The 27,180-nt window shown below is 43.0% G+C and overlaps 1 protein-coding gene across 3 annotated transcripts; it reads right to left on the bottom strand.

The window, feature by feature from the left end:
• Positions 1-560: 560 nt before the first annotated feature.
• Positions 561-27,180, bottom strand: RMND5A (required for meiotic nuclear division 5 homolog A). 3 transcript variants are annotated; one of them, XM_071557013.1, is made up of 10 exons: positions 26,867-27,180; positions 21,232-21,374; positions 14,912-15,046; positions 14,628-14,728; positions 10,070-10,236; positions 9,223-9,388; positions 5,927-6,029; positions 3,693-3,847; positions 2,204-2,290; positions 561-937 (listed from the first exon to the last, which is right to left on the bottom strand). In XM_071557013.1, exons 1-9 carry the CDS (start codon positions 27,006-27,008, stop codon positions 2,227-2,229), a joined length of 1,176 nt encoding a protein of 391 aa, XP_071413114.1. In that variant the 5' UTR covers positions 27,009-27,180; the 3' UTR covers positions 561-937; positions 2,204-2,226. The 3 variants fall into 3 exon arrangements, with proteins under 3 accessions (XP_071413114.1, XP_071413113.1, XP_071413115.1); XM_071557012.1 differs by having other exon boundaries at positions 561-2,290; XM_071557014.1 differs by having other exon boundaries at positions 561-2,290; positions 26,950-27,179.

The following is a 27,180-nucleotide window of genomic DNA, read 5'->3' as shown; positions in this document are numbered from 1 at the left end:
AGAGAACCCAGATCACCTCACAGGGAGATCTGGTATCAGTGCCAACCAAACTGCAGAACTGTTTCCCAAATGCCCAGCACAGCACCCTCTTCCGCTGAGCACACAGGCTTCCAATACTGAAGTTTGAGCATCATCTGTTGGTGGAGCTGCACAACTGCAGGCAAGGATTTTTAAGTCTGTAACATACTGGCAAACAGGAAAAGAATTACAATTATGTGGTAAAAACAGCTGAGCTTTTGAATTAGCTATGCACTAGTTCAGGTGATATTTAACACCTATGGCGAGTTTGTACCCTATTTCCATTTAAAAACTGGGCCATTCTTGGGCTCTAAGCTGTCAACACTACCTGGTGCTCACAACAGTGCCAAAATACCAGCTGTGCAACAGAGGAAGATGCAGCACTCATATTTCTGGCTGGTTTTGGAGGGGTCTTTTATTATTGGTTGGGTTTTCTTGGGGATTTTTTAAATACTTAGTATGGCATTTCTAAAAATCCAAAGCATTAAGCCATTCCAGTCAAAAGAAAAGATTAAAAGCAACTTCAGGAAGACTAGGAAACCTACATGGAAAATAATATCCTCACCCGTTTATTGTTGATTTTACCACTTGGTAACGCGGCTTGTTTGGAGCTCCGTGTGAATACAACGTAAGTTTTGCAGAAAAAAATCACACACCTGTTATTTTTCACATGTATCAAACACATCTGAAGTTTAAAATTTGTGTGCCTTGACTCGCTCCTCTTTTTAATGTCTCTGTAGGTATGTCCATTGTCACTGATCCGGTAAGAGTCCGACTCAGCGTCTCCAGCCAGGTGACAGACAAATTCAAAGGGTGTAGATTTCCCAAAGATGGTCTTCTCTGTAGTGCATTGTGCTAGTGCATCAACCAGTGTGTCAGTGTTCAACCACAGAAGCTTGGGGTTGATGGTTTTTTGTAACTACACAATACAGAAATATAATTTTACATGTAGCTTTGCATGCCTTATGGCTGCTTGCCCTACTATAGGACAGTGCAATAAATACAAATATATGCACACTAAAGAAGATTTAACTGCCATGATCTACGTCTCCTTTATGAGTACAAATTTACCTAGTCAACAATATGACAAATTTAGCAGAAAAAGTGGCAATGGCAGTAATATTCTACTACAAAAACAAGGCTAGAAGCAAAGTGTTCTCAAGCTACAGAAAACTTGCTACCTCCTAATATATGATGTAGGGCCCAGTTCTGCCAAGTGCAGAGTTGTGATCAGTAGATTGCATCAGAACATGCTCTCCCCCCATTTAACAATGAATACTTCTACAATTTATTTGGTTTTGATAACTGTTTATAAATAGCACACTATAATGACTATTAAACTATACAGCAACATGACATTTATAGCCTAATCCTGAATACAAAGTTCAAAGAACATGACTACAAAGGCCAGAGAGCAAATGTCATTGACTAAAGCATTTCCACTTCAGAATTTATTGAATGTTTTCTTACACAAACACTTCTTGATTGTGAAACCAAAGGAACAGGATTTCCTGTTCCACTCTCTGCCTCAGTAGTAGTTTAGCCACACATCACCCTTATAAATTAGTGATGATTTTAACAGGTAGCCCCTTGGGGCTATATATTTTATATACTTTATATATATATGCACATTAACTTTGAATTCTATGTAAAAGTTGAAAAAATGTTTGAAAGAAAAACTCAGAATATATCACAGCATTTTCAGCAAAAAAAATACAAATTAGTTTTAGAATGACTATTCAATTTATCAAACTTTTTTTCTGAAGTATTTACTTTTAATTATGTACATGTTACAGGAAATAAAACTTTGTCCACAAACATTCTCTAAGATGACAGTTATCAATAAAATGACAGAATAATAGCAGGAAGAATATTAAACAAATGGGGGTGATCAATTTCTGCCTTTAAAAAGTAAAAAGTCACCATATAATTAAGTACAAAAACCTGCATTGAATGACAACTGCTGGTGTAGTAACTTGATCAGGTATGGAGACCAAGAGTATAGTAAAGCCCTATGGTAATAATATTTCTGTAGCATTTCCACTTGGTATGTATAACTAAATGTTGGCAAAGTTTCTGTAGCATTAGCTTATACAAACACAGGAGTCCTCAGTCTGCTGCATAAAAGGGAACAAGAGTGTTTTAATTCTCCTGAAATGCACCTGAAATCCAGAGTGTCACTTACAAACTGCATAATGAAACTTTTCTTCAGAAAAATATCTGTTTGGCATCTCCGGGGCTCTGTTCCATGGGACAATAAGGGCATTTTAATCTGGGGACAAAAATAACATGTTAGAATTGGGGCAACATGAAACAACAGAGCATTAAAGGTACTGAGCTGTATCCCTGTGGGATGGAACAACTGCACTCTTAAGCCACAACATTTTACTTGGCTCCACTAAGTCACCTTTAGCTGAGAGAGACCTTATCACACTTTTCCTTCTAGTTAGTCTTTCTCACTTTCCACCCACACATTCCTGAATTATTAGATTGATCATGAAGAGGAATTTCTTTATAAGTATTACTCCTACTTCTGGATTCACGTGTTATATTTTAGAATCACAGAATGGTTTGGGTTGGAAGGGACCTTAAAGATCATCTCATTCCAAACCCCTGCCATGGGCAGGGACACCTTCCACCAGACCAGGTTGTTTGGAGCTCCATCCAGCCTGGCCTTGCAGTAATTTTCAATCAGCTGGTGGCTTCCCTCAGCATTCAGTGCATCTTAGTGTCTGATTCTCACAATGCTGTGAGTTTACAACCCATGCAGATCAGCTCCTGCAGGTTATGACTGAGGAGCTCAGCCTGGCCTCCCTGCTGAGGTCTCCACTGATACAATCCTACCTGTTTACAGTATCTCTTCTAGAATTTGTCCATTTTCCCCCCAGTTCTCACATCTGGGCCTTTTATCCCCTCCACCTCCACCCCCTGAATTACTATTGTCAGAGCTGTGCTGTCACTGAAGCTGATCAATGAAATCATCAGGAATGAGTGATGGGGCCAGGAGTGATGCAGCAGCAGCATCACCATTTTACTGGCTTAAAATGGCTAAAGTCACCCACAGAGGCATCGCTTTAGGCACAGAATGCAAACATCACTCCAGAGTTTCATTCATAGCCTCACTCATTCTCACGCTGGATTTCCCAAAAACAACTCACAGCTCTAAATTAAGCTGACAGCCTCCACAGAAGATGCACATATTCAATCCAAATAACCACTGATTCTTCCTCAAGAAAATTTGTATCCCTTTCTCTCTCCCATTTTCTGCTTCCCAAAAGCCTGCAGGCACCCCAGGGATATCTGAGGGGTATTTTCACAGTGAAAATTCCCCTACCTGTTCAATTACTAAGCCACAGTTCCCCAGAGGTTCGACTTTAGTTTTTAACTAAAATCTAACTTTGCTCCCAAAGAAGAACTGTGTATGTAAAGGCCTCCATTTTGAATTTAAGGCAAGACAATGGTACTTAACAACTTGAAAAATTACTCTGCTCATGGCATTCCTTCACATAAGCTCACTTTCTACAACATCAGAAGGTTTATGACATTTTTCTCAACCCAGCTTATCTGGCTTTTCAACCATGTGATTATGGACTCAGTTTCCCCAAAACACAATAGTCTGGCCTTAAGATTTGTCCTTGTCTGTATTTTGCTTGAAATAAAAGAATAGTACTTACTTGCTGCCATTAAACATTTTATTCAAAGCATCTCTTGATATAATATGACCACAGACTAATTTCATAGGTGGATTATTATCTGTTGTTTGTTGACGAAGGATGGGACAGGCAAATATTGAATGATACCAGCACTTTTTACCGAGGTCCACTTCAATCTGCAAAAGAAATTAACATAAAAATTTATCTTGGGAAACTACATTTCCAGATAATTATCCCTTTAAGTCATGGCCCTTACTTAACAGATTTCTCAGTGCAGCTGTGAAGGCAGCAAAATCCATTGTGACAATTTCCCAGCCAAAAACACTTAACTGTGATCTGAAAATGGTGATTTATGCTGGAGATGGGGAGAAGCAACAAAGCAGAGGATTCTGCCAAGGGACAAGTGCATATTTGGTGCAAATCTACGGCCTGGCAGGAAAACTGAGTTGGTGAACCAACAAGACTTTGTGGAAACCACTGGCTAGGAAATACACAGTGGTTTAGATGGTAGATTTCATTTGAGGGGGAAAGAAAAAAAAGATAAAAAATACTTGGATTTACTATGTTAATGTTCTGTAGCTTCTTGAAAGACTCTCCCAACACCTTCATGCCTTGTGACTAATTAAGTGTGTCAGAATCACCAATTTTCAGTACCAAAACAGAAGACACTGGCACAGCACAACTCTTCCCATGAGGACAAAATGATTTCAGAAAGGGACCCGTAACAGAGAAGAACAAGGTCTTTGGCTTCAGTAATTAACTGAGAACTGCAAAAATCACAGATTGTGTACCTAAAGCTCCTGGCTCTGACCAGTCCTCTGTTTCAACGGGTTTAACCTTTAACTAAACCTGACAATGTGACCTTTTCATGCTACTTAATCTGTCTTTGCACAATGAAAATAGGGCTTTCCATGCCCATACTGCCTCAGCAGAACACTCCAGAGATCCTTCAGTTTAGAAAACACAAGGAGCCACATGTGTATTATTAACTGCTCTACATCACACAGCAATCTTTTCCCAAATTCTCCCCAGGTGATCACTCCTGTCTGGACAGCAGGGCAGGAATCTGTCACACTTGGAGGTTACACTCAGCATGACAGAAAACACAGCTGGGAGAAACTCAAGACACGTCCTTACACTGTAAATGAATCTCTTCCAGCTGCAGTCGAAGAGGGTAATTCAGTTCATGCCCAGTTTGCACTAAATAGGTTTCCTTTCCAAATCAGGAGCAGGTCACTGGAGAGCTGCACACACTTGGCAAGAGCTATAAAGGGAAACTGGGGTTTCATAACAACTGAACTTCATTTCAACTGATACAAATGAGATGTGCTGGAAGCATAATGCACTGGATCCCAACTCCCATGTCCCCAGATGCAGCACTAATTCTTTCATCTCCTGTCTGCCTGATAAAGAGCCAGTGCTAAGCAAGCCCTGCACTGAGCTCAAGCCTAGGTAGAGGAAGTTAATGTTTCTCTGTGGGATCCATTTTCTTTCATTATACAGAAACATCTAAGGCTAAGTGGAAGGAGAGAGCATCTGTTTCTTTAAGGTCATTTGATCAAAGATCTTTTTGATGTGAAAGGAGGTAACAAGTGAAAGGGGAGCAACAAACAACAATCAGAGGTACAAACCTGACAGACAAACAGAATGGAGAGAGTAACAAGGAACAACCTTGACAGCCACACTAAATGATAGGTTATCAAGAAACTGCAACCAAACCTGGATTCTGCAAGAGATATCAATGCAAACCTGAGGGTCACAGAGGAGAAGGGGTCAGCAGGACTATACAAACTGCAGGAGGGAAGTGCAGGGTAAGGGGATTGAGGAGGAATGGCCAGAAAGGGGTAAAAAACAGGCCAGAAGGGCCACATCAATATTTGAGTGCTCATGAATATGCATTTGTTTGTGAATCTGGAGTGCTGGGTTTGTGCTTTCACTAATGAATTTCAATCTTTACCAGCCAAAGAGCAGGAGGGGATCTTGGCTGCCTGTACTTGTGTTTTATGCAAGTGCTGTGTGTGGGTGTTGCTGAAGGCAGTGCAGTGTCTGTGGCAGCCTGCATGGCCAATTGTGTCAGTGTCCTCTGTGTGGGGGTGTCTGTGACCCCCAGGCCCTGCACTGCAAAGAGCCCCAAGCCCCAGAGCTGATGGAGGTGGAGGCCATGTGTAACATCCCGTAACATTCAGCACAAAAGAAACCTGGAAACAGCATTTGCCATCAGGAATCTGTCCTGAGATGGCTCAGCATCCACTCACCGGGAGTTCGTCCTTCTGGTTCCACACCCCTGTGCACTGCCTTTGTTCAATAACTGCCTTGATATTAATTAGAGCTGGTAATGCTACACAACCTGCTGAAAAACTGCAGAAAAAGGAAACGTTAACATTAAGTGTCTGCTAGAGAAACCAACATTTTTTCACATTTCTACTTTAAAGGTTAACTGGGACACAGGAGTTCTGTACTGCTTCATTCAAATCTTGTAAATACTTGGAGGGAGCTCGGGAGTACAGACAAGCAAGAGCTCTGGGGCAGGTTATCAGTTATCCTGTATTTTAGGCTGGGGCCCTCAGGTACAACATTCTGGACAGAAAACAGCAGTTAATCCTTCCTCTGAGTCTTATGATAAATAGATTTTCTCTACCACCTACTTTGACTTTGAGCTGTACAGGAGGAAGACACCATGGCAGCTTACACAGGTGGTTGCTCTCAGCTATGGAAGAGGATGTGCAGCCTAAGAGTTTCCACATAACCCACACATACACACAACCCATAATCCTTCAATTATACCTGATTATCACATAAAGAAACGTGTCTTTCCACGTTCACCTTAAATCAAGAAAAGAAATGCAGAAAAAACACAGGAAGGTAAGTAATGTCACAAAGAAGAACCACAGTATAAAACTGCCCAAAGTCTGTGTGTGTCCCAATAGTGCAGCCTCCTCTGGGAGTTACCTGTTACCAGAACTTGCCACATCATTTGGAAATATTTCAGCATGTTACAAAAGAAAATGTGACACTGAGTTTCCACAAATTAACAGATGACTTGATGGATTTAAGTCTAATCATGGTACTATAGGCCTGAAAATCACTAGCAACAGATTTGACCTTGGTGTCAGCCTGCTATGTTTGTTTGGCAGATTATTTTATGATTTGTGCAAGTTTTATTGTCTGCAGAAGTCATGCCCTTTGTCTCCACTCTGTCCTTCCAGATAATTGTTTCTGTGTTTCTGCAGGAACATCTGGCTGGTTTGCTTGGGAGGGATATGCCTGAAACCTATGGATCTCTTGCCTAAGCCACAAAAAAGTAATAAAAAAATAATCAATCCTCACACTTCATTTCAACCCTGAGCATAACTTGTATTAACCCTGTGAATAAGTTTAGACACATACTATTTGTAGAGAGACAAGCATTACTGCTGTAATGGTTCTGCATGAAAACATCTCTGAAGAGCCCTTTGAAGTAAACTGTAAATTCAAATGGTATCCTGCAATCCTTCAAGACCCTGAACCCCAATCTCCACACTACAAGAGTTATCCCACTGTCTCCATACATGAACTCAGACCATGAGCCTGTACAGGATTAGACAAACACTGGAGAGATCAATCAGCCTTAAAAAGGTGCCTGTTACTCGGGTTCTAGAAAGAATATATTCTGTAGCAGGAATTTCATTTCATGCTGGTTTAATTCCTAAAGGATCTGCAGCACTCAAAGGTCACACCAGTTTAGAACAGTCTTGTTTAGGACAACAGTGTCGATGCCAGCCATACAGTAAATACATTTCAGTGCAATCAATCCCACCCGAGGAGCAAAGCAAATGTCCAATCCCTCCAAATATCAGTGGCAGGGACTTCCCGTTTCACAGAAAATCTCTTGGCCATTTGCACTGTAAAGTGCATTGCAGCATCAGTGTGAGAGCAGTGAAAACATAAAGGATTGATGTTTATTTGAAGGAAACCAGAGAAAGATGAAAGCCAAAAATCAGAGATCGGAGCTTTAGATACCTATAAAAACCTCAAAATGAAACTTGTAACTCTACTGAAGAAAGACAATCTGAAGTGCTCCCTTTGTTGTTTCTGTTGTATTTTGTGACTGGGGTGCAGAAAGGAGATATGAGAGGCTTGACAATTTATTATAAACCAAGAACAAAAGTCTAACAATAGTAAATAGAAACAGTTAAAAAAAACCAAAACAAACAAAAAAGAGTAGGTAGTGAAGCTTCCGCTAAGCACCAAATCTAGCCTAGAAAGATACACATAATTTATTATCTATTTCATGTCTGAAATGAAAATAAGAACATCAGGGGTATTTTGGGGGTATTGACATGCAAAGGGTAAAGAGCAGCTTATCTGTTTTATCTTTGGAGAAGCTGGAAGAAGATTAGGTTGGGTTTCCTTCAGATTTCCAACTGCCTCCTAGAGATTTGCATTTTGCCAGATTAGCTACTGAGCTTAAAAGAGCCTCTTTCTTCTTTGCAAATCAGATTCAGCAAACAATGTGGAAATTTTAGCAGCTGAAATCACAACAGAACTCATAATCATTCTTCTAAGAATGAGACCAGTAATGTGTGGATTAAAAACCAAAATCATCACATGCTGACAGAATTATGGCCACAGTTTTAAGGTTTTTTTCCAGTGAAACAGCAGGGACACTTGTCACAAATTTGCTGTGAGAATAATTGGCTGACTGCCATCCTTCTCTTTCACATTTATGTCCAAACTTCAGAAGCCAAATTCCATCCAGGAATGATTCCTCTTGAGCTGCAGTGATGCTAGGCAGAGCTCAACACACAGGAACCTCTGATCTCCAATCTTTGCAAATCTGGTTAGAGCTAAACGTAACTATGCTCTTTATTTAATGCAGGCTCGATGGGATTGCTTCTCAAAAGCCATTTCTTTGGTCCTCAACAGCAAGCAGAAAACAACCCATGATCCTGTCAATGGGATCCTGCCCTGTATCAAAAATAGTGTGGCCAAGAGGACCAGGGCAGTGACCCTTCCCCTGTACTCTGAGCTGGTGAGGCCTCACCTTGAGTGCTGCATTCAGTTCTGGGCCTCTCAGTTCAGGAAAGAGATTGAGGGGCTGGAGCGGGGCCAGAGAAGAGCAACAAGGCTGGTGAAGGGACTGGAGCACAAGCCCTATGGGGAGAGGCTGAGGGAGTTGGAGGTGTTTAGCCTGGAGGAGGCTCAGAGGTGACCTCATCACAGTCTAGAACTCCCTGAAGGGAAGTTCTAGCCAGGTGGGGGTTGGTCTCTTCTCCCAGGCACTCAGCAATAGGACAAGGGGGCACGATGGGCTCAAGCTCTGCCAGGGGAAATTGAAGTTGGAGAGCAGAAAAAAATTCTTTGCAGAGAGAGTGCTCAGGCATTGGAATGGGCTGCCCAGAGAGGGGGTGGATTCCCCATCCCTGGAGGTTTTTCAACTGAGATTGGCCGTGGCACTGAGTGCCATGATCTGGTAAAGGGACTGCAGTTGGACCAAGGGTTGGACTTGATGATCTTGGATCTTCCATGATTCTATGTTCCTGGTCTCAAAAGCAAGCAAAAAGCAGCTCACCTAACACTGAGGGGTGATTCCACTGAGAGCCCCAGGAGAGCACAGGCATCCCTGGTGAAGATGTCACAGATGTCAGCCCACTGGTTGGCATCCAACAGGTGGACGTATGGGGAGTTCTCGATGCCTTGCCGCAGGTACACCAGGCTGCCCATCAACACCTGGATATCTGGGAGGGACCAGCAACAGGCAGATATTTTATGCAACAAATAAAAGCTTGTGTCTACAGTTCAAGGTTTTGCATGGGAAACAGGCAGAATCAGTAACCCATCCTCATCTCTACAACACACTTCACTATGGATTGACCCGGGAGTTTCCTCCACCACCACAGGCAGGATGTGCTGCCTGGGAATCTGCCTCACACAGGTCTCCTTTTTTGGAAGCTTTCTGACATACACACACTACCCTAAAAATATAGGCTTTACTGGATTTGGGTTGAGATGGTTCATTTAACTCACATGTTCCCCATTTTAAAAAAGTTTCACTTCTCTTTGTACCCCACGCAGTAGAAAATAGCAGATGACTATTCCAAGAACATTCCTGTGCATTTTTAACACTTTACATCTGTAACAGGCTTGTGCCAGAGTAATCTACATATTTAATCAAAGAGTCAAAAACCTTAATGTTAAGCAATGTGCCAACATTCACACACATTTGTGCCCTCTTAAATAAAGAAAAAACAGGTAATTCAAATTATAAGGATTTGGGCTATACATGTTAAATATAAAAATAAGAAGCCTTTAGAAACTGATAAGAATGGAGTAAAACACATTTGGAACATGACTTATATTTTACTACAAGGTACCATATCCCAGTGCTTTAAATCCCCTTAATGTGACCAAAAATTTACCTTTCTGATGATTTAGGGCGAAGGGCTGGAAGTTCTTCGCATACTGAAGTGCTTCTCTCTGATTGGCTGTTCCCCCCATCAATAAACTAATGAAATATAATCTGTGCAGTTTAAATTCCAGCGAACTATTCTGTGCCATGAGCATTTCTCTGTTGGATACCGCCCACCTGGAAGAAAGGAGGAGGCACAATGGGACGTGACACAGGAGTAATTAAGTGTCAGCCTACACTGTATGAAATTATTACAATTATCTACCATCTATTTCAAGGAAAGTATGACTGTTCCTTGAACTTCTGAGTCTCTACAGAGCACAGAAAAAGGCAAGACCTTTTGTAACACATGGACAATGGTACTTCTGGTGCTGCTGCAGAGTTAAACTCTGCAAAATTCATCACTCATTGGCTGGAAGACAAGACTAAATTAGGCACAATAAAAGGCAGAAATAGCTAGAATCTATTGTATTTGAATTAGTAGCGATCTCAATTTTAATAATTACTGATGGTTCTTCAGCTGCACACAGAGGAAGTTTGATCAAGCCTTTCAAGAACGTTTTCCAACAGCCTCATTGACCAAATATGCTCTCCAAGCCACTGTTTATACGCGTGCCCCGCAGAGAGGAATTGCATCCAGGGGACCCCAAAGACAGACATTATCAAGACCTTACACTGGGAGAAGGGAAATCAGCCTAAATATCATACTTTACCCCAGTTAAACTTTGCTTTCTGTGTTATCTTCAACCTGGACAGTAAGAGTATTTCTCACTTGCTGTGTCTCATTCACCATGACAACACTAATGTTTGGCTCTTAAATAACATGAAAGAATTCTTAAACACACATCAAGTAAAATTAACTGGAATATTCAAAGCATTTCATAAAAATTTTTCTATTATTTAGAATTCATCCATCCCTTTCTTGGGTTTTTTTTGGAGGTTCTTTGGGTGGTGTTTTGGTTTTTTTCCCTTAACTCAATTTACTCAGGCCTAAATCAATCCAATCTCTCTTAAGAACCTCAAGTTTCAATGTTCTCCAGTACATCTGTTTCTCATTAGTGTTAATTAGTTCTACTATTTTCACTGTGGGGGCCCCATTAAGCAAAAAGTTTTTCACTTTCCAGCAAAGCAAGTGAGGAAGTCTCTGCTCCTTAAAAAAAAAAAAAAAGGGTCTGTGAGGCTTCTCTTCATTGAAATCAATACTAAAATAAGAAAATTGAGCATTTTTACAGTATTGGTAAGAAGATACAGCACTAATGAGCAAGTATCCACTTTGAATTTGCTGTGGTGGAAGTGCCAGTGGTCTGACCTCAGCAACAAGGCTTTGTAGACACAGTGACCTTTCAGCAGGAAACAGTGAAAAATGGAGCCTTTGAACTAAGAACAAGCCCCACTGTCCCTCATTTCAAGCAGCTTCAGACGAGCAGCCTCAGAAGACTCGTCAGCACTGTCATCTCCACCAGGAGGGAAGAGCACACCCACTAACCATGGTGGTGGTCAGATTTTGGGGTGTTTTTCTACATTTGGGGGGATATTTTAACTGGACTTCTATGATCTGTGTGCATAGTTTAAACCAGGTATAGTGGTGTAATTCAATCCCAGCTACACAAACAAGAGCCTGAAGTGAACAACCACACTATAATAAGCAGCTGAAGGACAAAGAAATTATAAATAAACACTAAGGCTTGTCCACGGTCCCATCAATGAGATATTAATCTCTATTGCAACAAAAGAGCCTCCATCCTCTCCCTGCCAATATTCACATCCACATGACAGAGTATTTCATCTTGCTGAGGTCAAGCCTATTTTTCCAAATTAGCTTTTAGGCAGCCTTTCCATTTTTAGCTCTTTGAGTGGCAGTACAGATTTGTATCAAAAGAAAGCAACCACAGACACGAGTCCTGAGGTGTTTGGCCTGGGACATGCTGTTCCTGTTTCCAAGGGAAAAACAAAAAACCAGCAAGGGAAGCTTAAAACATCCAACCCACATACTGTCTCTGCCACTGTCCAAAACTGTTAGTGATCACATCACCTGCCTTCTCACCTCCTCTCAAAATGATGCTCTAGGTGTCTTCACTTCTGAGACTCAAATCCATCTGAATTTTTTGTAAAGTTTACAGAGTACTACTCAAACCACGGGTACACAAAGCTCTCTTCCAGCTCTCACATGGGGTTTAATTAAAATGAATTTAAACTTTGCTAGGCTTCCTTGAAATAAGTTCACATCATACCACAGGGTCCCAGCAAATACCAGGACCTGTGCACCTTGTTCACAGACAGACGAGAATACAACACCTCTTCTCAACTCACAGCCAAAAGCTTTCAACCTGTAGGTCATTCCCACCAGATCTTCACATGGAGACCCAACATGGGTTCCAAAGGGCCAGAATCCATCCAGGAAAAAAACCCACCTGTATTTCTCCTCATCATCACCAAATTACAGTGAGAAAAGTCACTGGAAATTAATGGGATCCTGAAGAGGTATAAAGATTATACAGTTTACAGTGCAGGGCCAGACTGGACACCTACAAAAGCCAAGCTGCACATCCCACAAGGGAAAACAAAAAAGTTATGGCCAGTCATATTCTATTTAAATCTGAAACATCATATTTTTAAGTGTTGGAATTTGTATTAGAATATGTAAAAAGATACAGTTAGAGTCTATTTTTTCTGAGACACAAATACTAATTTCTCTCCATCACTTTAATGGAGTTGAAAGTCTATTAGAAAAGTCATTTATCTGACAACTCCTTTCCCATGGCAGTGACCAGGAGCCACCTGTGTTTGTTTAGTTTCCAACACAGGGTTAAGCTGAGCACAAGCACAGAGCACTGGCAGAGCCAGAGAGACTGGTTGCTTTAACCCCAACCTTCCACAATCCCGCATGGATAAACCCTGCTATACTACCCTTCCTGGTTCATGGGACTGCAATTAACCATCCTGGTGTGACTCCTTTCTGCTCCACCACCACTGTCAGCAGCCTGGCCCTGCCATGGGCCAGTCTGGGACTGGCTTTATGCACCCCTGAAGTTGTATTTACTGATGCCAGTTTTAGCCCAAAGAGCACAGCACCACTCTCCAAGCTCCTATCATATGGAGATCATCCATCCAGGAGTGGTTTCTATCCCTTCTCCTGAGCACTCACATCTGCTAGGAAACAAAATGGAAACACACAGGTTACCTCCTAAACCAGAGAGTTAAAACCATGTTCAAACCATGACATTTTGTCACATGCTGATCATCCCCACTATGGTTTTTACATCATCATCACCATAAATAAGGCTCCCTCTGTGCCCAGCAGCAGCAAAGAGAAGCAGACAGCTTTTGCACTGTCCAGTTTAAACAAAATAAACATTATACACAGGAGTAAGACAGGGTGGGGGAGGGAGAACAACACACGAACTGTGCTGACAATACCCCCTATTGTCTGCCCATTCAGCTGGAGTAAGAATTCCTCTGAAGGACAATCGTGCCTTCTCCTTTGTTTGACAGATATTTAACACATTGCAGAAACTGTAAGATACAACCAAGTGGCAACGGGTAAGGCATAAAGCACTGCAAACTGGAGATAAAATGAATTTAGTGCCTTCAATGGAACAGATATAACAGCAAATTACTGTTCCTCAGGGATTATCCTTCACAACAGCTCTGTTACTATTTGAACTGTAAGAAATACGTGGTGCAGCTGACAGTAAATCCTGTTTCAGCTGTAACAGCCGTGTTTGCTTCTCTTCAATTTGGCAATAAACCACCCCACCTTTCCACCTGTGCAACCACATTCAAAGGCCAACTATTTAGGTCAAACTTTGCATGACCCAGAGCCATAATCCAGGACTTAGTGGATGAACACCAGGCTTTGAGTATCAGAGTGTCCCTGCACTCAGATGCCAGTGAGGACTGAATTGACACATCTCTGTTGGTTCATGTTAAAGGGAAAAGAAAATGTCTGTTAATATGAAAATGTACCTAACTGAATAATGCAAAAAAGGTATCTTAAGTATGTGAATTATGCTCTGGAATGAAACATAAAAACTTTGAATCTGCTTTTGTTTCACTGTTTCGGTTTTTAAAAGGTCACTTCAGAGCTGGTTTCGTTGTTTTATTTGGTTGGGTTTGTTTTTTGTGTTTTGTGGTTGGTTTTTTTTTCTTCTGAGACCAACACAGGCTTATGAAAGCTTAAAAAAATTAGACTGAGGGTTTTTTTCAGGTTTTCTTCTTTTTGAATTAAAAGCTATTCTGCAATGGCACTGTGTATCCTCTACTGTAAATCATAAAGCAGAAGCCCATGAGACATTTCATCACCTTTCCTTCCTCACTGTTGCTTTTAGCACCACTTTACTGTCTAATGGTTGTAAAGTCTACTAAGGTCAAGCAAATATCCTGGTCTAAGGCTGACAGAGAGATCTCAGATATTCCCAATCCTCAGACTTGGTTTTGGTCTGAGCAGCATTATCCATGCAATAAATGACTTGCATTAATTGGATTGTTTTGTTCAGAAGAAATCTCACTAACAGGTGGCCCTTTTGTTAAAAGCATCAAAAAAAAGAGGAAAAAATTATTAAACTTACTCTAGTGCAGGTCTCAAAACTCTAACTTTTAATGCTTCCAATATTCGATTTAACTCCACAAATGGTTCTTTTTGACTTTGATCTATTGACAGACCAGATTCCTGGGGAAAAAAAAAAAACAGAAGAAAAACAGGGCAGTTTTTAGTGAAGGCATGAAAAACAATGGGATTGATATGTTGGTTTTCTGACAGTTTAAATACTGACCTGGAACATTCAAACATGAAGTTAACACAAAGCACCATTTTCCACAGTTGACAACCTCCAACACCCACACTCATCGTTACCTGACAAAGCTCCTCAGCCACATCCAACATTCCCTGCCGGAAGAAGTGCTCCACCATCACCTCATTGAGGATCCTCTGGCTGTCAGCCTGCCAGCACCCATCTATCCCCACGCTGCTGATGTCCGAGTCAAAGTTCTGAAACACACAAATTAACAGTCAATGGGCTGGAACAAATCACCCCATATAATTTTTCTTTAATTATGCAGGACACCTGTGTTTCCACCCTGATGCCTTCTGCCTATTACTGAGCTGGTCCTCAATTACCTCCAAAGTGAAATATATCTGTCAGCTGCTTCCTTATCTCCTGTGCATGGAAGAACAAATCCTTTGGCTTGCTCGTTTCAAGTCTGAGTATTATTCACGTTAAGGAATTACACTGGCAAATTACAAGTCTAGCTAGAAAGATAGAAATCTAGTTAAAACTGAAAATGTACAGAGAACAGAAGACAGAATTGTGTACAGCAGAACCAAGACAGTGTTACCAATGCATCACTGTCACTATAACACACCAAACTGGAAGTAAAAGCTCTGATTCAAGATTTTTTTTCCACAGCTGGGGGAGTAGACAATGCTGAAAAGGAAAAAGTCACTTCTCCCCAAACCCCAAACAATAATGACATCCAAGTCTCTGAAGACCTCAACATCCCAGCAACAGCACAAGCTTTGAAGGTCCAAGGGATCTCTTACAGATCTAACCCAGATGATCCTAGTGCTGTGTATTTTTAGGCCAGTGGCCTATGGACATATTCCAGGAATAACTAAAGATATTGTCACAGTGACTCACTGGTAACACTTGGCACTGCTTGGCAAAGCTCCTCCTGGCAGCAGAAGAGCAACATTTGTTCCAATCCAAGATACAAACCAGGATTTTAACCACTAACATGATGAAGGCAGGCAGGTTCATTTTAATAAAAATCCTCACTCACTGCCTAAAACAAAGCTCCTGCAAAATAAAAAGTCTGGAAGTCACTGCTTTGCTTGCTGCCTGATGTGATGATTGACTCCTTCTTGAGGGCTCTTTCCCAAGCAGGAACTTCAGGAATCAGCAGGGCTTCAGCTGCAGCTTGGTGATAACCCACAGCCCTGCACACCAGGGGAACACCGACCTGCACAAACACAGGGCTCTGTCCCAGCAGATAACACACAGTTGGCACCACTGCCTTCCTGTGCACAGCTCAGCCTCTCCCTGCACTTTCCTTTTACTCACTACTTACTCATTTCCTCCACTAGCACCTTCCCATCTCCTCTGACGTTGCTCTGTGCCACCGTGAGGAAGGGGCAGCCTTTCAGCCCTGCACACACGGCTCCAAAGCCACCCCTCCCTGTAGGCCCCTCAGCAAACTTCCAGTAAAACACCAACCTTAGTGTAGCAAATTGTCTCTTCCATCTCCCTGAGATGGTGGAGCAAAGTGAGCATTTAAAATACCACCATTTGCTCAAGTCTCACATTTAACATTTCACTTGGGTATCTTAACCAGTCAGCTCCTTGCCATGCTGCTCATCTTTAAGCCGCATCTTGAAAAACTTAATAAGCATCTTGAAGACTAAATAACACTGTTCTTATTTGTGCCAACCATTTGAATCCTTAAAACCTCATCAGCATTGTTGATTCTGGTATCAGTGTCCAAACAGGGAACACAAATCCATCAGCAATGCACTAAAGGACCATCACAGGCAGCATTTAAACACGCAGACTTGCTTTTGGTGCTCAGTTTCCAGGGTGGAGATCATCAGAAATCTCAAAATAATTGACTTTAAGCTGTATAACCCTGTAAGCAGAAACCATATTCTTCTGGGCAGTTACCAACCATTAAAAGCTGAATTCAGCCTCAAGCATTGCCACATCCTCCTCGCTGCCTGAGGGCAGAGGTGGTGGAGCTCATTAGCTCAGTGCCCTCACAAAATACTCATTTTCTTCTGAAATGACAAATCTATGAGCCCTGTGAAACTTTTGAAAACCCCACCATAAATTAGATTTTTAATTCACATAAAAGAAGGCAATGAATCCAGTCACATCACACAACCAAAGGACCTCAAGTTTTTTACTTCCCCTCAGTCATTCTCTGATTAACTTGCTCTTTACTGGGCTCTCATTCCAAAAACTTCTGTTTTGTTTTAAAGAATTTCTGAGGTGTGTATTTTATGTGGGATTCCACAGCTCTGAGTCCTGAGGAGCTTCAGGAACTGACTGCACATATTGCAGTGAGTGACTGTCACATGTCAGAACAAATTACCACTTGCCTTTGGCTTATCTATTTCATAAGTGCCACGCAGGGATGATCTGCTGGTGCCTGCACACCCCCCAGTTTTGTTTTCTAAATGCTAACAGTTTGATAACTGACAGCACGTGGGGTTTAATAAGGTTTCATAAGTTAAAATAAATTCTGTAAGTTGAAAACTGCAGAAAGCTTAAAACCTGCAAAGCACAAAATAACCTGTGTCAGTTAATACTGCTGAGAAACAAACCCTTTTTAAGAGCCTAACTAGCAAGCCTAGGGCCAAAATGTAGGTTATTATGTGCTAAATACACCAATGATACAACACAAAGCACATTACCAATAATTGCAAGAATCTGAGGGACTTAAACATGCACACAAACACAAGACGGACCATTTCAACAAACATCCAACCTTCCATGTTACTTGTAACAACATGAAGAAGGATGATGATTAAGGACAGTTCTGTTCCTCACTTTCTCAGTTGAGACGACTTTGTGCATTTCCCCCTTCTGAATTCTGACCCAAAATACAAATAAAATATTTGTTTACCTTCTCTCTTCAGTCTGTTTGTACATAAGATAAAGCTCAACTTGCAAAGACTGTATTTATTTAGCCCAATTCTTCACAGTGAAATGAAGTTCAGCAAAGGCTTTCAGTTCATTCACATACATGTTTTTATATGAAACAAACATTAACTGAGGTAAAAGTTTGCTTTCTTGAAACATTAATTAAAATATTGGCCTCATAACAGGCTTATAATTTGGGGGGAAAAAATTAAAGGAGCCACCACTTACTCCACAACTTTCCTAAATGAACCCCTACTCAGACAGATTCCTGCTGGAGGGAAAACATTTACCATCCCATCAAACAACTTTGAGGAATTCAAATCATTCCAGCAGTGGGTGATTTACAGGGATGTTGCTGAGTGAGGTACCTGAACAACAGACACACGGTGAGTTCTGGAAGCAAACGCTGCACAACACAGAAAAAACTGGACACAAACATTCCCATTCAAAGGAGAAAACACTCTCTGGAAGAAAGAGCAACCTTTCATGAATCAGCAGCATGTGATCCATGTTGAACTACTATGAGAAAAGGTTTAGCTTATTAGATAAACTTTCCAGGAACTTCTAATTAAAAAGCAACACACAAAGCTTTGGCACTTCAGACTTCAATGTATTTGAAGCCAAATTTGAACTTCATTTTGCTTAAGGGCTCCTGTTCTCAGAGTGAACTCGGCAGGCAGACAAATCCAGGGCCCATCCAAGCTCACAAGCAATGGCTACAATAACTCAACACCCGACCAGACTAAACTTTGTATGTGAGTATAATCCTGCCTGAACCCGGGAAAAAATAAATTTAATCTGAAATTGCCACAAGCAGACAACACAGCAAGTTCTTTCACAATCCAGGCTTATTGCTAAGGAGGAAGTTTGTTGATTCCACATGCAACAACAGCTGTCATTGGGCTGTGTCACACAAAATTGGCACCAGGATGAGCACGTTTCCCAATCTCAAACCAGGCAACAAAATGAGGAGTTACATTTATCTGTGCCTGAGCACTCACAGCTGGAACACCACAAGCAGTTTCTAGAGATGCTGATTTGTCTTTGAAATAAGTGAGACACAAAACTCAAACCTCATGAATCAAGGCAAGGGCTGTGCTTCTTGATATTCTAATGAGTGTTTTATTTTGGAAGCAGCAGAATTTTGTCCAGAAATGTGTTGAGAATCAATTCACTACATCAATTACACTTAAATACTTTTATTGGTTTAAGCTTAAGCATATTATGGTGAAGGGATGGGGGAGGACAATTCCAGGTTATGGGAGTGGAATCCCAACAAAGACTTTGCTGGCAGGTTTCAAACATATCTTCCAGCAGCACAGGGAAATGGAATTTAGTACACATGGAAGATTTCCTTCACATGTTGCTGTTCAGGGAAACACTGAACTCCACCTGGATTTAAACATTTCACATATTCATCTGACAGACAGGCCAAGACACATTTGCAAGTTAAGATACTACAGCTGGGGAAAATTAACAAAATTCAAACTGTTTGCACTAAAAAAACCGTATCAGCCAAGTTCATATTAAAGGAGACAATCCTAAATTGTGCTCAGAACTTCATAAAACTGCATCCTTCATTACAGGCAGAACCGGGGACTTGTGCAGCTCCTGCTGCTTTCAGTCTTGTGATGCAAACACCACAGAACTGAAACTGAAAATCCAGAGGAAGGAGCACACTGAATACAGCAAGTTGAGCTCATTTTTAAGACCTCAGTGGAAAAGCCCTTCTGACACTCAACAGGCACAGCAGACAAGGATTATTCAGGTCCTTCTACTGTTTTACAAAACCACAGACTTCAAATTTAAAAAACGCTTTTATTTACATCTATCCCTTTTCAAATAAAAATAGTACATAAAACAGCAGGACGGAAACAACACTGGGAAAACTCTATTCCCAGAAAACAGCAATTTGGAGATTAGACTCAAGCCTAAACTTCTTTAAGCTTGCATGTGTTGTTTTCTTTGGCTCCTAAGAAATACTATCACCAATTTCCACTGAACATTCACACCCTGAACATACGACCTGGGGTTGTTCTACCTCAGAGGATTTAAATGAAGAAGGTTTGGACAAACCTGAAAGTGTATTTGTGTAAATGTCCCCTGGCTAAAGCAGAATAGGAAAGTTTAAAAACTTAGGACAAGATTACACAGATTTATTTCAGGCTTCAAGCCGGTAATAAGGATGGAATTTTACTCCAGTTAATTGGTTTAGATACAGCAGCAAGGATTTGAGACAGATGCATCCTTAAGCTTTGGGTAAGTGACATGTGGATTACAGCCATTACTACAAAGTTTGAGCTCTCTGTCAGGGTTGGTCATATAGACAAGCAAAAAATGAAAGTTCCATGGACATTCTGCCCAATAAGGCAGCATTAAGTACTTTGTTTCCTCATCACACTATTGTTAAGTTATGCTTTAACAGACTATCATAACTAACAAAGCTTAAATGAGATTCCCAAAGCATAAATCAGTACTGGGTAATGCTGCAAACATCTTTGTCCAGGTGAAAAGACGCATTTACAAGCATCTTCCTAACAATATTATAAGGTGCACCTCAATGCAAGTGTTTAGGGCCTGCCAACAGAGGCTGCTGAGATGTGAAACTATCACAGGAATGTGCCAGAAAACCAAGCACAGAACTACTCTCTCAAAACAGAACTACTTCATGAAAACAAACACAGAGAGAGAAAAGCAACAGCCTGAAAGTTCACATACAGCACCACTCTAGTGTAATTTCAAAGAATTGTTATTATTTACCTACAAAGACATTCAGATCCCAGTTGCTCTTGAGCCTGGAATTCAAATCAGAATGTCTCCAATGCAAAGCTCCACAGATCAGCTGCCCTACCTACTAGAAGATGCTGAATCTGCACTACTCACTTTAAGAACTCTTCCAATTAAGAACACTCTGCTATAAAATTAAGTCCCCAAAACCAACAGTACTCATGAAATATGCACAATATGTTCTTCATTAAAAAATCTCTGGTTTTACAGAAACATTGAACTGTTTGGGTTGGAAGGGACCTTAAAGATCATCCAGTTCCACCCCCAGGCATGGGCAGGGACACCTTCCACCAGCCCAGGTTGCTCCAAGGCCAATCCAATCCAGCCCTGAGCACTTCCAGGGATGGCACAGCCACTTGTCCTGCCTTTCAGAACAAAATGCCACTTCAGAGTCACCTGCTACTGACAACCAACTAGACATTGTATTATAAACCACAGTATTTCCTGTAGAGACAGATACTGAAACAACCATCCTGCTGAACTCGTAAAACACAAAATACACCAAGCCTTGTAGTATCCACAGGGCATGTTCTCTCAGAAATAAGGAGATCTGAGCTGCCCCAGGAGAACAGTCTGTCTGCAGGGAGTTCTGACAGCAAGTGCTGCACAGCCCCCTCTCTCACCTCTGCTTCTGTAGTTGTCACGAAGGTTTAGTTGAGATTCACTGTAACATAAATCCAAATTTTGTAAAGCAGAGCACGTGCCACAGAATTGATGCTACGAGACAATCAAGCCACAAAATAAATACCTTATCAATGGCTTTCCCAACTCGGGAGACGCTGCTGTGAATGTCCTTATGATCAGAGGCCAGTTTTTGGACTGTGTCTTTTATTCTTTTACAACACTGTGTCATAACAAGTGAAATCGTCCCTGACAAGTCTCCATCTTGATCTGGACAAAAGAGAGGAAAATTACTACATTTGTTACAAACAAATGGTAAGATCAAACCTCTTAATATGCAACATTTAAAGGCAAAAAGTGGTATCAGAAGAAAGAAGTGCAATCCAGGGAGCATTTGTAAAGCAATATGAGTGCAAATGGAGGCAGATGTGCAGGAATTCACCTGTGTGAAAACTCACCTGTGGAATTAGGAATCCAGTTGGGTGCACAATAGCACTGAACAAGGGCAACTCTTTAAAAAATTAACGTAAAGTTCTCAAGTGTCTCAGTCACCACGTATGAATAAACATCCCACAGAAACACCCAATCCACAAATGTCTCAGGACACCACAGAAAGCGACTGAGGCTACCACAGGATCAGTTCTGTTTCAGACAGACCCTGGAGGTACATCACAACATCATGTTTAACTTCAACAAGGTGCAAGCAAAATGTGCATTAATGAGGGCCCAATTAATTCCTGCCCCATGAGGCACCCACTTATGAAACTCCTGCTTCCCAACTCCTGGAAACAGCTCTGGAAGTTCAGCCATCCCCTCCATGGACAAGAAGCAGCTCCTGAAGGACCTGTGGACATCACACTCACAATTGCTTGTTGTGAGATTTATTCTCTAGAAACTGTGACATCTTTAGTGGCTGTCCCACAGCAGGTGCACTGCTGTGTGACCCATTCTGGGGGCAAAACAATAAACAGGAAACGTTTCCAGCACTACACAGTTTACACCCTCTGTGCCTTGATTCAAACATCACTCAGGAGCTTCAGTCAGGGGGAAAAAATTACATTTTTGGTGCTTTACTCCGATCTTTTCTTCCTGCTTCTGATTTAAAAATCTCTTTTCCAGTTTTACCTCTGAAGGTCTCTGCTTCCTCAAAGTTCATTCTACATGAAGGATTTTTCCTTTAGGGACACAGGCTTAGCAGCCTTCAGCTGCAGGAAGGCTAAATTGAGTGGGAGAGCAGCCCAGAAACATCTCCCCCAACATCCTGGGCCCAAAGCCCTCATGTTAAAAAAAAAAAAAACACCAAAAAAAACAAACCCACCAAAAAAACCAAACTCACCAAAATATCTCTTTTGAAGAGAGATTTTATGGAAAATGTGTTCAGTTTTTAAGTTTCTTCCTTTTTTATTTCATACTTTAACATGTCTTTGGTTTCAGCAGCATGTTAAGAGCCCAGTTTCTGGAGAGAGCAAAGGAAATCCAGAAACACCTGTAACCACATGGGATGGATAATGATTTCACATCCTCTTTTTCTAGACACCTTCCCCTCTGTTGTTACCCTGACCTATCTCACCTCACCTCTAACCAAGCAAACAGCCCCTGTCCAGCCCCACAAGCTCAGGAAGCTCCAAGAGCATTTTTGCAGCAGCCACAGCTCTTAAGAAAGAAAAAAGCTTTACCTCCCTCCAGTCCCATGAAGCCAATGATCATCTCCCAGGCAAATGGCTAATGGGGCTCGCTATGTTTTTTTCTAGTGGATGAGTGAGGAGTAACAGGATTGAAATAGTCACTTAAGTGACTCTCTGCATCCTGAATTAAAAATGAAAAATTCACTCAACTATTACATAAAGTTCACCCCCTAAAATTACCTCAAGAATAATCATTATTTCTCAGCTGCTGTTTAAATTTTATGACAGACAGTTAAAATCACATGAAGGGCCTTTAACCGTCTGGTGACTTTTGCCACAACAAAATGATCAGCCAGAGATTACACAACATGCAAAAATGGAAACACTTGTTCTGCAATAAACAAAGTGGCTAAAAGGGGTTTTCTGCAAGAAAAGCCATTAAGCTAAAACCCAAACAACTGACATGGGTAACAGCTTCTACCCCGAGCAAGTAAGGAAATTGCTGGCCCCTGACACTCATGTAGCAGAAACCAACTCCAGTCAAGCAACGAAAATCACAGAATCATAGAATGGATTGGGTTGGAAAAGACCTCCAAGATCATCAAGTCCAACCCTTGGTCCAACTCCAGTCCCTTTACCAGATCATGGCACTCAGTGCCTCGTCCAATCTCAGTTTCAAAACCTCCAGGGGTGGGGAATCCACCCCCTCTCTGGGCAGCCCATTCCAATGCCTGAGCACTCTCTCTGCAAAGAAGTTTTTTCTGCTCTCCAACTTCAATTTCCCCTGGCAGAGCTTGAGCCCATTGTGCCCCCTTGTTCTATTGCTGAGTGCCTGGGAGAAGAGACCAACCCCCACCTGGCCAGAACTTCCCTTTAGTCACAACTGGGGGGGACTAATTGACAGAGAGCTCAGCATGAGCCAACAGTGTGCCCAGGTGGCCAAGAAGGCCAATGGGATCCTGGCCTGGATCACAAATAGCGTGGCCAGCAGGCCCAGGGCAGTGACCCTTCCCCTGGACTCTGTGTTGGTGAGGCCACACCTTGAGTGTTCTGTTCAGTTCTGGGCCCCTCAGTTCAGGAAAGAGATTGAGGGCCTGGAGCGGGGCCAGAGAAGAGCAACAAGGCTGGTGAAGGGACTGGAGCACAAGTGCTGTGGGGAGAGGCTGAGGGAGCTGGGGGTGTTTAGCCTGGAGAAGAGGAGGCTCAGAGGTGACCTCAGCACTGTCTAGAACTACCTGAAGGGAAGTTCTGGCCAGGTGGGGGCTGGTCTCTTCTCCCAGGCACTCAGCAATAGGACAAGGGGGCACGATGGGCTCAAGCTCTGCCAGGGGAAAATGAAGTTGGAGATCAGAAAGAAATTCTTTGCAGAGAGAGTGCTCAGGCATTGGAATGGGCTGCCCAGAGAGGGGGTGGATTCCCCATCCCTGGAGGTTTTTAAACTGAGATTGGCCGTGGCACTGAGTGCCATGATGTGGTAAAGGGACTGGAGTTGGACCAAGGGTTAGACTTGATGATCTCGGAGGTCTTTTCCAACCCAATCAATTCTATTCTATTCTACTAAACACATAAATAAACACACAGACCAGCAGACACCAGGCACAACAGAGTCCAAACCCAAGTTTACTCAGCCAAACACATTTATACCATCCAAGAACATGCAGCCCTGCCTTGGCTACTCCAGAAAGACAGATGGATGAAGGGAACAGAGAAGAGAGACAAACTTTGCTTTCCCACTCACAGGCCTGAGCACAGATAGGGCTGGTCTGTCCTCAGGCTTTAACATGATAAAAGACATTTTAAGAGACTGTGTGAGGGCAAAAAAACCAAATCAGTTTAGAGGTTAAAGCAAAGCAGCTTCTAATAATTTCTTTTTCTCCACCCACTTCCTTTTTATATCCACTGTCTATTTAAGGCCTTTTCATGCATCTTTGCTCCCAGATCTTGTCCTACAGCATTAACTTCTTCTTCAGCAGTGAGGGTTTTAATTTCTCTTTTTCCCTTCACAGTTGCACACACAAGCATATTTCTGCATTCCATACTGCTGAATTAGAGCACCACATTAAGATATTTGGCTGCTCCCAACATTATCAATTTTCAAAAATCCTCAGGATACAACAACCAAAGCTGCAAATACCTGTTCTTGTTAGAAAGTTATAAATAACATGTTAAAGAAAAAAACAATAGAAGAACTTTGCCACCTACCCAGATGTTTGAGGGTGCACTAATAACACACTGGCCTTTATCCCACTAACAGAAAGCTCAGCCTGGGATGTGCTCTCTGGAACAGCATCACCACCTACCTGGTAACTGTTCAAAGTATGTCCAGGATCAGTCCCAAAAACTGCTAATCCAAGCCAATGAGGACCCTGAAGGAATCACACACTGGAACCTTTTAATTTTATCACAAAGTGAGTAAAAGCTTTGGACCTGCAATGGAATTCTCCCAGACAAACCTTTACAGTCCAACAAAGACCAACACAAGTGTGAGGGTCACACCAGGAGCTCTCCAGGCCAGGTCAGCCCCTCAGGCTGTGAAGACACACATTTTATTGACTGGCATAGAATCATAAAACAGATTGGGATGGAAAAGACCTCCAAGATCATCAAGTCCAACCCTTGGTCCAACTCCAGTCCCTCTACCAGATCATGGCACTCAGTGCCACGGCCAATCTCACTTTAAAAACCTCCAGGGATGGGGAATCCACCCCCTCTCTGGGCAGCCCATTCCAGTGCCTGAGCACTCTCTCTGGAAAGAATTTTTTTCTGCTCTCCAACTTCAATTTCCCCTGGCAGAGCTTGAGCCCATCGTGCCCCCTTGTCCTATTGCTGAGTGCCTGGGAATATCCATGTCCTCAATGCCCAAGCCCAAACTGCTTCGAAGAGCACAAATAACACCCACTGAAACACAGTTCCAAACAATGTCAAAAGGACCAAGTGGTTTTTCATCCCAAATAAATGCCTTGAAATCAGAATTTGCTGTCTGTGGAAACTGCTGTGTACACACAGAGCAGCTCCAGCACACTCAGGCTTGTGTTCCTGGAATTATCCAGGCTCCTGACTGAGCTTTGCACCTCTGTTTGCACAAGACCACACAGCAAACACTTTTCCTCTGAACCAAACAACAGCAAAAGCAGAGCAGCAGCAGCACAGTTGCTCTCAAGTTTGGGCTCAGGAGCCTGCAATTTCCTATTTTTAATCCCTGGCTTCCTGCACGGCCTTGGGTAAATCACTCCAGCTGCCTCTCCACTCCCTCCCACTCCACCAACAAACACGGCACTGCCTCCACCTCTGGGATTTCACAACATTGAAGTGTCCCGTGTTTACAGCCCTCACAAGTGCCCAACACCAGCCGTGACCCACGGACAGGGCTCAGCTGCCCGTGTTCACTCCCTGCTGACAGTGGCTTTACCCTAAACAGCGCCAAACCCAGCCCCAGCAAAGCGACACAACTGAGGGAACACAGGAAAAGAGAGAGAAGAAAAGGAAAATAAAGGAGGGGGAGGAAAGCAAACAGGTCAGGCCAGCCCTGTGTTTCCTCTGGGGTGACCAAGCCCTTTGTCACCCAGCTTAAAGGGTTATGAACACCCTGACCAGGGTCACGCCAGACCTGCTGATCAGGAACAAACAAACCTCCTGAGCAGCACGGACAAAGTAGGAGAGGCCCGGGAAGGCCGAGACCGATCACAGAACATCCTGAGCTGGAAGGGACCGACCAGGATCATGAGTCCAGCCCCCAGACCTGCACAGGATCATCCCCAACACCCCGTGCCTGAGTATCACCCAAACGCCTCTCGAGCTCTGCCAGACTTGGTGCTGTGCCCACTGTCCTGGGGAGCCCGTTGAGTGCCCGAACACCCTGCGAGGAGAAGAACCTTTCCCTGATATCCAACCCCAACCCGCCCTTCTCCCACCTTTTAACTCTCCCATGTCAGCAAAAACTCCAGGGGCGTCCCGGCTCAGCCGCCCAGCACAGAACCCCCGGGCCAGGGGCTCTCTCTAGAGACAGAAAGCCCGAAGTTTTAGGGCCACAACGCGCCACATTTTGGGGTTTTCCTCCGGGAGAGAATCAGGAAGAGGAGGAGGGAGAGGGGGCCGCGTCCCTTCGGCACAGGGGGGTGCGGGGGGTTCTCCACGTACTCTCGGTCTGCAGGATCTCCCTGCGCAGCCCTCCCGCGTACTGGATCAGCTCCTCCAGGCTGCGCTCGCAGAGCTGCCCGTACCCCGAGAACTTCTGCAGCACCTTCTCCAGCTCCCGCTCCACCGTCACGCACTGGTCCATCGCAGCGCCCGGGCCGCGCTCCTGCCGCTGCTGCTCCCGCTGCTCTTCCTGCTGCTCCCGGCGCTCCCCGAGCCCCCCGGCCGGGCCCCCCGGGCGCCCCTCCAGCCCCGGCCCCGGCCGGCCCCGGCCCCGCTCCCGCCGCACTTCCGCGCAGGCACCGCCGCGGACACGC

The sequence above is a fragment of the Pithys albifrons genome, chromosome 5 (assembly GCF_047495875.1).
Source record: "Pithys albifrons albifrons isolate INPA30051 chromosome 5, PitAlb_v1, whole genome shotgun sequence".
NCBI classification, from domain to species: domain Eukaryota; kingdom Metazoa; phylum Chordata; class Aves; order Passeriformes; family Thamnophilidae; genus Pithys; species Pithys albifrons.
Note: the sequence above shows the minus strand (reverse complement) of the source record. Positions and strands in the feature narration are given on the sequence as shown.